At 56.3% G+C, this 13,741-nt stretch overlaps 1 protein-coding gene across 2 annotated transcripts in view; it reads right to left on the bottom strand.

Annotated features, from left to right (window-relative positions):
• Positions 1 to 13,741, bottom strand: part of RIMS3 (regulating synaptic membrane exocytosis 3) — a 56,571-nt gene that overhangs the window by 1,409 nt on the left and 41,421 nt on the right. For both annotated transcript variants that reach the window (XM_090057952.1, XM_090057951.1), the window contains exons 3-5: positions 3,386 to 3,527; positions 2,665 to 2,777; positions 123 to 224 (exon numbers count right to left, since the gene is read on the bottom strand). In XM_090057952.1, coding sequence (XP_089914078.1) covers positions 123 to 224; positions 2,665 to 2,777; positions 3,386 to 3,527 — 357 coding nt within the window. The remainder of the gene's footprint in view (positions 1 to 122; positions 225 to 2,664; positions 2,778 to 3,385; positions 3,528 to 13,741) is intronic.

Here is a 13,741-nt window from a genome sequence, read left to right as displayed (position 1 = left end):
GGGAAGAGTGGGTGATTTGGGAATGGGGTGTTTGAAGGTGGGTCCCCTGGCTGGTCAGAGGTAAGGTCATGCCCTACTTTGTTGCATGGCTGTTGTGCTAGGACTGAGACGTAGACACCTACCAGGGATGGACTTGGAGCCCATCTTCGGCATGAGGCCCCTGGCCTGTATCACTTCCACCTCCAGCTGCCCATTCCTGTCGGTCATCCCAATGTGGACATCACCTAGAGCAGACAGGAGAGACATGAGACTCAACAACCTTATCAAGTGCCATTGTGTGTGAAGGAAGCATCACGCTCAGCTGAAGCCATATGTCCAAACCTGCTCCAGCAAACAACCCATCGTTGCCCTTGGGTTCGACAGCCATGCCCTCTTTACCTGCTGGTCTGGGGCTTCCTCCACCATCCCACAGCTGCTCTAAAGCCTCAGGTGTGCTGCAGAGCCAAGTCCTTCATGCCCAGGGTCTTGGAGCAGCTCGGGTGCTGGAGCTTGGCTGGAGCACAGGGCTGCTGAGCAGATGGGCTTCCATCTTGAACAGCTTAGAAATAACTGAAGAGCTGTCAGACCCCTTTCTGGAGAAAGTTGGGATGGGAACGTGTCTCAGAGAGCCTGGGCACCTTACCACAGCAGGGCAAAGTGGGAGACCATTCAGAGGAGGGCAGTGCCTGATGGGCAGCCATCCAGGGGCCAAGCTGAGCATGCTAACACAGGATGTCTGAAACATCCAGGGTCTTGTGTCTGTCTGTCCATGCACAGCCACGTCTCTCCGTCCATTGCAAAACACACCTTCTCCCCAACCCGAAACAACTGCTTGGGAGGTTGCCGCTTGTTGGGGATGGGTGTGCTAGGAAGACAATTCAGCAAGAACGGGAAAGCATTTGCAGGCACCCGAGGAAGAGCTGAGGACACGGTGCTGGAGTCGGGGGTGAGGGAGAGTCCAGGGGTCGTCGGCCTCTTTCAAACTGCGGCGTGTTGTGGGTCCAACTCGGGATGAGTCCCCAACAACTAGTTTGCTATAAGTCTGGGGTGGAAACTTGCCCTGCCTCAGCTGCAGCTCGTTTTCGGGGGGCTGCTAGAGAATCCTAGGGAGGGTCCGTGTCTCCATCCAGGCTTCGAGATTCCCGAGGCTCTTTGGCGTCAGACTCCTTCCACCACCCCTGTCTTGTACCTACCAAGGCCTAATCCTCCCTCTGGTCATACATCTCCCACCTCCGTCTAAACCTCTGATAGAAGGCAGGGCAAGTTGGCACCTTAAAGCACTGAACCAGTTCAAGGTGCTGACCTGCCCTACCTTGACTTTGCACCAACAAGGCTACCTCGTTCTAAAACTCAGTCTTTGTGCGGGTCATTTCTATCTTTGGGCAGAGATCCGAGGAAGGGTACGGTGAGACCCGAAAGCTTCTCTCGAGTCTATCCCAACCGTGCAGCTGGTGCAAGAAGGGAACACCCACAAAAATCCATGATTTTTTTGCTTTTGTACCCATTCCTTTCCTTGGCTGGCAGAGGGCAGCAGAGGCCCACGCGTTCTCCCCCCTGCAGCTGCAACAGTGAGCGGCTCAGCAGGGAGAGAGTTTGGTTTGCAGCAGCAAGAGGAAGCAAAGACAAAGTCCTTCCCCAGCGCCTTTGTGCAAGGACTAAGCATCCGGCAAAAATGACACGACCTGCAGCAGGAAAGGCCACGGAGGGGAAAAGAGAGACGTGAACCAGAAGGGATGTAAAGGGAGAGAAAACGCTTCCAAGGTTGCAACACTGATGCCTTCTACTGCTTGCTTTGTCCAAGGCAGCACCTGCACCCGCGAGCCTCAGGAATGCATAGCCAGTAGGTCCCGTCACTGGATGGACACCTTCTGCCACCACCTCCCGAAGCCTAGGGGGAGGGAGCAGGTGAGGGCAGTGTGTTGTCCTGGGGTTTATAAAACTTGGAAAGCTTGGAGCAAAGTTTGCTTTTAAGAGGCAGGTGGGACTAGAGGCAGGGCACCCTGCAAGAACTGGGAGGGCGCTGACGAAGATGACTGTGGCTGCGGCAGGGATGGAGGGTGAATGGCTCGGGGGTTTCCCTTGTGCCCTAAGGCAAAGTGGCTCCTTTCCTCCCCCGCTCTCAAACCTGCTACAGAAACTTCTATTCAAAAAAGGCATTAAACACACAACAGCCCGCAAGGCAAGCTGGGCCCTGCCTCCTGCTGCGGAGAGGGGCGCGGAGGCAAGACCTCTCTGCTATTGAAGGCCTGGCTATTCCTCCAGCCACCACGCAGGTCTCCAGATCACCCATCCCTGTTCGGATGATCCCTCCGATGCTGGTTGTCTCTGCTCCACTCCAGAAGTGGCAGAATTTCACTGCAGAGAGGGCAGAAACCCTTGGACAGGACGTCATTGGGGGAAAAGGGGCCTGCTTCACTCAAAGCAAGAGAATCATTTTAGGAGCACGGGGCTAGACGGGGCTGCCTGAGCTGCTGAGTCCGGTCCCCTACGTCTGCAGGCAGGTGTGAACCAAAGGCATCCCCCGAAGAGCTGCCCTGGACCCTGGCGTGCAGCTACAAGGCAACTGCACCGAGGAGCGCGAGCATCGGCCTCCTTGGAGCGCGAGATGCAGGCTGGGCACAGAGAAACACCGCTCCTTCCTCCCTGGGCCGGGGGTCCCCACCCTCTCGTGCCACGGGGACTCACCCATCGGAGGTGTCGCCAGCGTCTGCCGGCCCACGATCTGCGCCGGCCCCAGCCCATCTAAGAAGTCGCTGAACTGGCTTTCGGCTCCCAGTCGGGTGGTGGGGAAAATGAACCTGAAATTGGGGTGGGGGGGAGGGAAGAGGAAAACGACGGGACGTTTGGGGTGAGACATGCCCCTGTAGACATGGGGTTGCAGCCCCCAGGCTTTTGGATGGGGAAGCGTCTCCTGCCCGAGGGTCCCAAAGCAGGGGCCCATTGATGCAGAAGGGGAAACCGAGGCACGGGAGAGGAGAAGCACCTCCTTGCGGTGCATCTGTGGTGCATCTGTGGCTGAGCTGGGAGTGATGGAGCTCACCCATCCCCTGTCCAGACCCAAAAATAAATCCAATTACTCGTCTCCGCCTTCTGGGGGCTGCTCTGAATTGTTCATAACCCTGTGGTCCTGCTGGGCTGAGCCCAAGGGCACCCGTCCTTCCTGTTTCCCTGGAGAATGGCTCAAAGCGAACCCCATTACTTAGGGCTTGCTAATGAGGCCAGGCGAAGCTCAGGAGACCACTGCCCTAGGCAGCCTCCTCATCACAGAGGCCTCCTTGCTGCCTACGTCGGACCAGCCGCCGCAGCCCAAGCCATGCGCCCTGGAGGCAGAGCAGCAGCCATGGCCTCTGAGCCCACCCAGGTCCTTGCTCCTGCACCTGGATGCCCACCCGAGCCCAGGCCTTACGTGCCGTCGGAGCTGTTGCTGTTGGTGCTGCCATCGGTGGACTCCCGGCTGCCCTGCCGCGTCACCCTGCTCCTCATCTCCACCGCGATGCCGGTCTCCGTGCTCCTCCGGATGTTGCTGCGCAGCTTCTTGGGACCGCCGTCTGCAAGGGGAACGTGGTCCACATGGGCTGAGAGATGCCCCTCTGCCCCCCTCCAAGGGATGGGAGCCCAGCGTCTTCACCCAGCCCCTCTCTGCGTCCTCTGGGGGGGACAGCACACAGCCAAGCCCCCTGGCTATGAGGATCCCTGCTGAGTGTGGCCTCCCATGCAAGGAGATGCCCTTGGTGCATTGAGCCCACGTTGTTGACCAGGCCCTCGTGGGGTTCCTGTAATCCAACTCCGCTCCTCTGACCCCTTGGCACTGCCAGGGTGAAGCTCGCATATGCAGGAAGCCTGGCATTCCTGGAGCCTGTTCCCAACTTGGAACAGCCTTGCTGAGAAAGTAGAAGCCACCCCCGAGACCATCCTGGCCACCCACAATACCCTCCGCTTTGGCTCTGCTGAATACAGAAATAACACAGCCGCTTAAAAAAAAAAAACCCACGTGCCATTTCCCCTGGGAAGGAAAGGATGAATCAGCTGCACATGACAGATGCTAGACACCTCTCCCAGCGCCGCTGCATCGCACTTAGGGACCACGGCAGAGGTCGCACCCCCTGCCCGAGCGTGGCAGGAAGCAGGGATGGGCGCCGGTGTGGGGGAAAGGGTGTAATCAGGAGGGAGGCAAACTCTGCTGCCCTGGCAAAGGGGCCAAACTCCCCGCGGACAGGGGGAGTTCTTTCCCCTGATCTGATCTCTCCCTGAGCGAAGTCTGTCGGGGCCAGGCAAGTCCCGAGCTTAGCAGGGCACCTCCGCACAGCTGTCCGGGAGCCTGCTGGACACCAGGACCTCGAGGGCACCTCCCGCACAGCGGCACTGCCATGTGCCCAGGTGAGGCGGAGCAGGCAGGTGGGAGCATCCTTCCCTGAGCCCGCAGGGCAGGGGTCCCAGAGGAGGCAGGCTGCTGGGCCCGGTGGAGCTGGCAGCCCCCCCCCATCAGCTGCACCCCCTTGGGCCTGTTTCTAGGACTCGGGAGCCTGAAACACCCTCCAGCCCCTCTGCCTGCTCCCTGCCGGCGTCACGATGGACAAGCCCGGCCCCTGCCCTCTCACCGGTGCCGCGCTCCAGCCGAAAGGCTTCAGCTCTCCTGGGGGACGTGGCCTTTGCTACTGCCCTTTCCACTGCTGCAGCAGGGAGTGGAGAAGGGGCCGGCTGTGGTGGTCTCTGCCCCCAGGGGTGCTGGGGGGCAGAAGAGAAAATCAAAGGGCTCCAAGCAGAGAGAGCATCGCAGCAGGGCCCCAGGGCCGTGCTGGCAGCGGGCTGCTCCTGGGCCTTTGATCCATTATTCACCAGGGGGCCATGCAACCTTTGCACAAAAGCCCTTCAGGGCCTTTCATGTGCTTGCTCCCCTCCCAGCCGGTAAGGGCATCGTTGGCATGTCCCAGCATGAGCCTTGCTGTGCTCCCCCCTGGTAGGACCCTGCTGCCCCAGACACCCCATCACCCCGAGCTCCAGGAAACCTCCTGCCCCCCTGACCCCAGCCTCCAGGAGTCTCATCCTTGTCTGGCAATAGCAAATGGGACCCATGCACAGGAAGCCCCCACAGCAGGTGCCCACCTGTTATACCTGCAGTAGATAGGCCACCACCCCCATCCATCCACTCTCCATCACTTATAGGAACAGAGTCCTGGCAGTAAGCACACACGAGCTGCAAAGAAGAGCCCCCCCGCTACCCTCCTACGGGGTCTGCACTGAACAGAGACCTCCCAAACTCAGCCCACCGGTAACCACGCCACCCCTGCCCGGTGCCCAGCCGCAGCGAGCTGCGAAGCACGCGGCGGAGGTTTTCATGTAAGCAGGCCACCTGCCGAGCCAATCGAGATCACAAAATAAACTAAGCTATATTTAAATACACCCAACGCAGAGCGTGGCTAGGAGCCTCCACTTTTACAACCGCGGGGGCTGGACTCCCTCTCTGTGGAGAGGCGACCTAGCGGTCCTCTCTCTGCTGGGATGGCCTGGATGCTTCCTCCCATACACCTGGCATTTACTGGGAACCTCCAAAGGGCCAGGATCCAGCCCAGATGCTGAGCTGAACTCGGAAACGTGCGGGATCGGTGAACGCTGAGCTGAATCTGCACCGAACACTAGGAGCTGCTGTGGGAGGAGTGAAACCCTGCCTGAAATCTGGGTTGCCCCTTTGAGAGCAGCCCCATACGCAGCATGGGCAAAGCCCCGGACTTGGTGAGGCATCAAGCCCCACATCCAGGCGCTGGAAATCCCATGGCTGCCCGGTGCGGCCTGGGTGATTGCAAAGCCACGGTATCCTAATGTCGGAGCATTGCACCATGCCCCCCTTGCAAGAGAGTGCTAGCCCTGCCACTGTGCTGCTGTGAAACAGAGGTGCTGGGGGCTGCGACTTGCTCAGGATCCCACGAGTCAGTGCGATGAAGCCGGGCACTGAACCCGGGTGTCCTGAGCCCCAGCCAAATGGTTTAACCAGAGGAAAGCAGAAGAGCAAAGGAAGCAAAACACAGGGGGACCCTTGATGCGGCTCCTAGAAAAACCGGCCTGGACACAGGTGCCGGGAAGGAGACGCAGTTCGCAAACTCCTACTACCTCGGGGCCGGCAACTTCTTTTGCTCAACAAGCAAAGCCCCAGTCTAGTTTTCACGGTTGCCAAGATAAAGGGCAAGCAAAAAAGCAGATGCCACCGGAGCTGGCCAGTTATCAGGGTGATTTTGCAAGCGGGGAGGGCGCGCTGGTTGGATTCCCCAGCAGGACTGTGAGGCTGCTTGTTCCCTGGCTAGGAGCCTGGCTTTGAAATGATATGATTCATGTGTGCAAATATCTAGTTGGTCTAATAAAAGACACCACCTCTTCCACGAGTTTTGATTCCTCCTGCCTCTAGACCCCTACAGCTACCACCTGGATGCCTGCCATTATTGCTGCCACTGCAAGAAAGAGCCAGGGATTTCTTTTCTGCCCTGAAGGCCTGCCTGGTAGGCCCGCCAAAGGTGTGGGAAGGGGGTCGCCTCGCATAGAGCTTCTTCTTCCTTAATCCCCCACCTCCTCCACCCTCCTTTCAATTTGACTCGGACTCTGTGCAGCATCTTCCCCGTCAGGGTTGCCATGGCAATGCTGTCTGCAACGCGGCGGGACCCCTGCAGCCAACCCCATGCTCCCCTCCCTGCTAACGGGATCAAGGAGATGCCGCGGAGACCTCCCACCCGCCGGGGCGGGCAAGACAGGGAAGGCATCAGATCAGCTGAATGAGTGTGGACGAGGGGGAGCAACTAAGGAAAGGGTTGGGGTCAAACGGATTATTACTGGGGTCGCGCAGATCGTTACTCAGCTCCAAAAGCCCGTCAGGGTGCCTGCTTGCTCTGCTCAGCACCATCCTGGCAGTAACACACATGAGCTGCAAAGAAGAGCCCCCCCGCTACCCTCCTACGGGGTCTGCACTGAACAGAGACCTCCCAAACTCAGCCCACCGGTAACCACGCCACCCCTGCCCGGTGCCCAGCCACAGCGAGCTGCGAAGCACGCGGCGGAGGTTTTCAGCTGACGTGGGCGGCTCACCAGCTCGAGTGTCACACACACGTGGGCTGAAGGTAATGTTTTGGCAGGGCCCCAGTTCTTCTCTGGGAGAAGGAGCTGGTTCTTCCACCTGGGGCTGGGTGATGCCCTTAACCCAGCCTGGCATGGCCAGCATCGCCTGGCTTGCATTCGCTGTTGCCTTCACAACTGCTCCCTTGATTCACATCGTTTGCCAGGGACACGGGATGCTAGGAAGCACGTGCCCATGTTGTCGTGGCTTGTGCATTACTAGTACCCTCCCCATGGATGGCTTGAATGCAACCAGCAAGGTGTCTTGTAGCAGCAAGCCTTCTGCTTCCCTGGCACCCTCTGGTGTGAGTCTGGGGTGCAGCTGGCACCGCCTTGAGCACGCACGCTGCATGGCCTCGGAGCCTTCCCCCAGTGGCACGGGTTTATGAGTAAGGAGATGGGATCATTGGGAAACCAGAAGTTGTTTAGTGCTGTATCCTGTTGGCCATGGCTGTGACTGCTCCTCACCCCAGACAGCTGCCTCCTCTTCCCCTCCGGCCCAGCCTGGGATACCTGGCCGTCCTGCAGCCCAGGGACAGTGGTGGAGAGGGACACATAGCCTTGGCGGGAGGTAAAATGAAGCACTCTCTCCTGGGCATAGCAAATGAGCAGGAATCTTATATCCCTTCCACTGACCTTGGCCCATTCACCTGTGTGCCTCAGTTTCCCCACTTTTTCTACCCTCTCGTCAGACAGGGATGCATCGAGAGCTAACATCAGCACTCAGGCAGAGGAAGAGAGACGAGTGGAAAGAGTCTGACCCCAGCCACCCTTCCACCCAGGGAGCAGCGTCCCGCTGGCTGAGTTGTCCCTTAGCATGTGTGCTGGGAGCAAGGCCATATATGCCTGTGAGCTGGAAGTGGTACCCCTAGCTGGTAAAAGAGGAAACCCATGCTTCTGGCAGCAGCAAGCCTGCTCAAGTGGCCAAATGAAATTGCTCCTGCAGACTTTGGCCTTACTGCAGCGGGACTGGATGGGCAGGGTATACTCCAGGATGTCCCCTTTGAGACTGGGGGGGAATCTCCCAGTCACCATTTGCTAGGAAGAGGGAAGTCAGAGGGCATCCGAGCCCACCCAGGCTCTGGATCTCAGCTCCAGCCCCCATGTCCCACTGGTGTCCATTGGTGTCGGCAGGGGAATTGGCCCCCTGGCATCTCCAGGGAGCTTCTTTCTCTTCGATGGTTTTCCTTTGAACTTCCTGGTCCGAGTTGAACTCAGAGCCAGAGACTTCACTTTTCAGTGCAGGGCCCCTCTAGACTGAGGCAGGGAGACTGAGGCTTGGCTCAGGGGCAAGGAGGTGGAGGTGGGACCAGGCCCCAGAGGAGACAGGTGAGACATGCCCGGGGCATCCATGGCTGGGACAGAAGTGGTGTCCTGCCTCAGCGCGGGAGCAAAACCCAGTGCTCCAGGAGTTCAGGACACCCTTGATCTGCCACTTGGGAGCCGTGGATTTTGGCCGTGGGCTGGGATAGACATCCCAGAGATGGCAACCGAGGAGCGATCCAGGGCCAGGGAAGGAGCCGCTCCTTCTCCCGTGTGCTGACAGGAGTGGGAGCCGTCGGCCTCCGTCCCAAGCCACTGGCTTGGAAATGCCCCTGCCCTCCAGCACGAGCCCTGGCTATCATTCCCCTTTGGCTCTACCGCAGCCTCCTCCTCGGCCTTGCGGGGCAGGAGCCCTTGCAGCCCAGCCCACAGGAGAAGGGCCGCGGGGCCTGGCTTTGCTTCAGGTGCTGCGGCCTGAGGAAGGAGGAGATGGGGAGCCGGAGCAAGGGAAGGAAACAGGGGAGCGAGACCAAGCAAATGGAAAACCCGCGCAGCCGGGCGGGGATAATAAGCAGCCGAGAAAGCAGGCAGAGCCACACGAGACTGCTCCCCTCCACTCGCCTGGTCCCAGATCATCCCCATCCGTGTTTCGCACTCGCCTCCCCCATCACCTCCCCGCTTCGGTCACAGGTTGCCATGCCAACCCCTCCCCATCCCTTCCTCCCTACCCCCCATCTGGTTTCTTGCCCTCGCTAACACTAATTTGCTCTGGCATCCCTCGGCTGCCCGTGGACCTGGTCCGCGGCTCATCACGTGCCCGGCTGTGCCGTGACAGAGAGCAGGCGCTGGCCGAGGGAGCATCTCGTGCCAGAGCAAATGACTCCTGCTACTTCCAGCCTGGCTCGCTTGCATGGACCAGCCCTGCCCTGGGCTTCAGCGGGGTCGTTTCCCATCTACCCCAGAACGAGGGGGAGCAGTGCGAAATGGGTCTTTTGGGGGCAAGGGAAAGAAGCATCAGGGTCCTGATTTCCACAGGGTGTAGCAAGGTTTTGCTTGTACTGGAGCCCGGGATGGGTCAAATTCATCCCTGACACTTCAGGGACATAGTGAAGGTGCTGGCATGTAACCCTGAGAAAAGAAAGGGCCCAATTCTCTTCTTGGCCCCAGGTCCTCAGACCCTATGGGAGAGGCTTAGGCTCCAGTGGCTGAAAGGGAGGAGATGGGAGCCAGCTTGCTCTGCGCCATCTCCCCACCCAACTCCCTGCTGTCCCCGGAGGCCCATCCAGCCCCCGGCACACTCATTCTGCACATCTCCCACCCTCTGTAAACGGGGCTGAACCAAGCTCCTGACCCCTGAGAGTGAGTGGCTTGTGTCACTAGTCCCATTTTCCAGATGGAAAAACAAAGCCCCAGGTGGGGGTACGGTTTGCCCATCATCCCACCAGGAGTCAGTAATATCTTTTGTGTTAAAGAGGACTTCAGTGGTCGCAAAAGGGGGTCTCTCCCAAAGCTGCAGGACATTTGCACAGACCCCGTTGTTCTCTCGGGGCGTGGACAGACAAATTATCTCACTTAAAAGTGGGGTGAATGACTGCAGATCCGCCGATCCACGGCAACTGTTTCGTCTCTCCTCTCTACCGGTGATACAACCTCTATCGTGCAGTGCACTGAAGCTAAACGGGAGCAGTTTACCCCTGAATGAAACCCCTGGATGATGAGGCAGAGTGGATCCATATAAGAGACACTCTGGATCAACTCGTGCCGGGGAAGCACCCCTTCATTTTGCACTCAGTATATTTTGCCAGTTCAGAGATCCTGTGTGGACCCCTCTTTGCCAGCGTAGGCTACCACGTAGGTGAGGAAGGGCCTTCCTACATCCCAGGCTGGCCTGAGCAGTCCCAGCCAAACCCCGTTGCCCTGCTGCAGACCACGCTCCTTCGGGCACTGGGGACTGCTGGTAGCTGTCACGATGCAAGCGAAGGCAAAGATACAGCCAAACCAGTTTCATGCTTCGGGACCTAACCTGATTACTGCGGAGGTCAAGAAGAAACCTGCCCTCTCCTCTTGCCACGTACTGCATTGCACCACTGCCCGGGTGCATTCGGGGACTGGGGGTGGAAGGAGACGGTTTTGTTTTCTGCAGGAGCTCGAGGCATCGCCCGGTGTCAGAGGCAGGAAACTAGATGAGACAGTGAGCTGATCGGAGATGGCAGATAATCCCAGTAAATTCATGATTCATCTCCCTTGACTAGACACTGAATGTGGGCCAGTCTCCAAATGCCACCAGCCCACATATGACCAGCATCTCCTGCTTGCTGGAAAACCACCCACCTCCCTTGGGGGCTGGGCAGGGCATGAAAAGAGAAGCCACCAACGGGGCTAACGGCAAGCGGGTCCTTTTCTTCCACTATCTCCAGTGCTGCTTACAGCACTCGACTGGCACTCAGGGGACATGGGCTCTCCACCCTCTCCCCAGGGCCACAACAGGAGACCCCCATCATGCCCACCACTTGACAATGGGATGTCGTGCCCACCTCTCTCCTGCCAGCGAGCATTTGATACCTTCATCTATTGCTGCTCCAAGGTGGAGATAAACTTGCCTGTCACCTGGGACTCGGTCTTCATTTCTGTTAAATGGAACAAGGTACCAGCAGCTGTGATAACTCTATCTCTCTCTGGTATTTCTGGGTCCCTCATCACCATAGGAGGTGAGCACCTCAGCATCCTTAATGAGTTCTTCCTCACAGCCTCCTGGGAGGGAGGAAAAGGCTGGATTTTATCCACTTTTGCTTTTGTAAGGTTTTACTGGAAACCTGGACCATGGGGCTTGGAAATCACAGGCTAGCACCCTAAATTGGGCAGGGTGGACCTGTGTGAAGAACTGGATGTTTGGTTCCCTGGCAAATGGAAAAAGGAATATTGAAAGCAAAAAAAATAAAATAAAATCTGGGTCACCATGAAAATCATCCAGTTTTCTGGCTGAAGACACCAAAAAAACGGGATTTTGTTTAAGTCAAATGAAACATTTTGTTTCAGCCAAAATGAAATACTTTGTTTGGTTTTCTTTTTTTTTTTTTTTTTCCATCTCGCTGTTTTAATGTTTTATTCAAGTTAGGACAATTTAGTCCTGGCATGTTGCTGCCGCAGGAAAAATCAAAATGTTTTCTTTCCAATTAGTCATAATAAAATGGTTAGACTTTGCCAATTTTTTGGGGGGGGGAAATGAAGCAATTTGCCTATTTGGTGATTCTTTTTTTTTTTTGGTGAGAAACCACAGCCCATGCAGTGGATGTTATTAGAAACCAGACCATCATACAGAACAAGTCTGCTCTCTGTGACAGTTGTGTATTGCAATTCTTCAGCTCACCATTTCCCCCCATATATAAAAGTAGATAAATAAAGGTAAACTATTTGTGGCGATATTCTGTGTGTGGAATTTCTTTTCTTTCAAAATACTCTGGGTATTTGTTCAAAAATGCAAAAGAAAAAGTGACCAAAACTTCAGTTTTTCCACTGACAAGGAGGGGCAGGGGGTAGCGGGGAGTGGAGGGAAGAGGTGGGAAATTCCATGAAAAATTTTGGAACAAAAAACTTTCATTTCAGTTTTCATGGAAAACCTTTACTAGGGTTTACTGGGTCTAATAGGTGGCCACCAACTGGGTTGTTTTCTGCTTTACATATATACAACTGGTGGTGCCTACAGTTTGGTTCCTGACTTCAAAAGAAAAGAGGAGCTGATCAGTCACTCTCAGATCTCATGGGAAGCCCATAGGAAACAAAAGGCTTCTTTAAAAGTCAGGTATCTAAAATAAGCAAGTGACCTTGCATCCTGGGTTGCACAGGTGCTTTAAGAGCCGGCAAGAAGTCCAGGAGCTCTGGGGCAGGTGCTAAGAGCAGGCAATTAAAGGTTGAAAACTGCAGGCTGGGGCTTGAAACCGGAGCCAGGCTCCTCTCTTTTCTTCTCTCAAACAATCAGGACAAGTTCTGGGAAGGAGGACAGTATATAATCTGCATCGTTCTTGCTAGCCTGCCAATGAGCCCTAAGATGAGATGGGCTGGAGGTGGGTTTTGGTAGCTGCCAGCCCTTGGAGGACCCCTGGAAGAAGCAAGCTGCTTCCCTGCAAAGGTGAAAGTATTTTCTTATGCTGGTTTTGTTTCAAGCCTTTCCTTCTCAGCAAAACTTTCCTGCCACTTCCGGCAGAGCTGGGCACAAGTTGGGTAATGGGCCAGCTAGTCTGGGTCGCACCTTGCTGCCCTTAGTGAAGCACGTACATGGTTGCTGGGTTCCTGTCTTCAGGAAACCGTTCTTGGTAACTGGGGGGGAAAGGGCTGAAAAGTGCAGGAGGGGACTGCAGAGCTCCCTAAATCTCCCAGGAATTAGTAAAAGGTTATGGGAGGTTTAAAAGACTGACTTTTTCCTTCCCCCGTGTGCATACCTGGCACTACTAGGGATCTGAAACACTTCCAGCCCGGGCAGATAAAGTTTCATTACCTGTAACTATCTTCCCTGAGATACAGAAGAGGGCTGGAAGCTGCAAAGCAGCGATGGCACTACATCTACTCGGGGCTGTGACACTAATTGATCAACAAAGTCTCCCCTTCTACTCCCAGTTACATCTGTGCTGGTGCCAAGTGTCTCAAGGGTCAGTGTGTGATGGCAGATGGAGGCAGACAGCGTGATGGATGGCAAGGTGTGGACTGGAGGTGAGAGACAGCCAGGAGCTGGCGCTCCTGACGGCTTGCTGCCCATTCCCTGTGCATATGAGTGTTTGGAAATGCCTGGCATGGATCAGATTTGTCTGGCGAACCGAGGGCTGGCTCAATAGGACCACTCGCATGAGTAAGTGTGAGCTAGCGATGAGTAATGGGATGAGGGAACTCTCCCTCTGTCTTGGAGGGTGTAATCTCCTCTTTCAAACCATGGCAGTCTGACAGCGGGACGGTGCTAAGGTGCAGGTGAAACGGGCTGGAGAGGTTCTGCTTGGGTTGTGTATCGCCGACCTGCAGGAGCCCAGGGGGAAATTTCTAATGGGATACTGATCTCTGGCACCGGCGTTCAAGGTCAAATCTATCTGAGCATGAAAGTGAGATGGCCTGTCAGTGCTTCCCTTCTGCCCTCCCATGAAATGCATTGGTAGGAGCATGGCTTACCGCAGCCTAGTGCACAGCCACAGTGAGTGGCCCCTCCTTTTTCCCCCCCCACCCCTTGCTTATCTTGACAATCTCTGTAGATAAAGCAGGAGTTGAATATCTCTTTCCCCCCCTCCCCCCCCAATAAAAAGCCTCATCTTTTTAACCAGCTCCTCTTGGCCTTTGGCCTTGAACCTCTTAGAGTAAGGTTGTGAGATGGGCCTCCTAACTGTGGGCTGTCCAAGTTTGAAGCCAGTGGGGGCCACACCAGCAG

The sequence above is a fragment of the Crocodylus siamensis genome, chromosome 7 (genome assembly GCF_052110815.1).
Source record: "Crocodylus siamensis isolate JL-2025a chromosome 7, ASM5211081v1, whole genome shotgun sequence".
NCBI lineage: Eukaryota > Metazoa > Chordata > Crocodylia > Crocodylidae > Crocodylus > Crocodylus siamensis.
The sequence above is the reverse complement of the archived record's forward strand: the minus strand, read 5'-3'. Positions and strand labels throughout refer to the sequence as shown.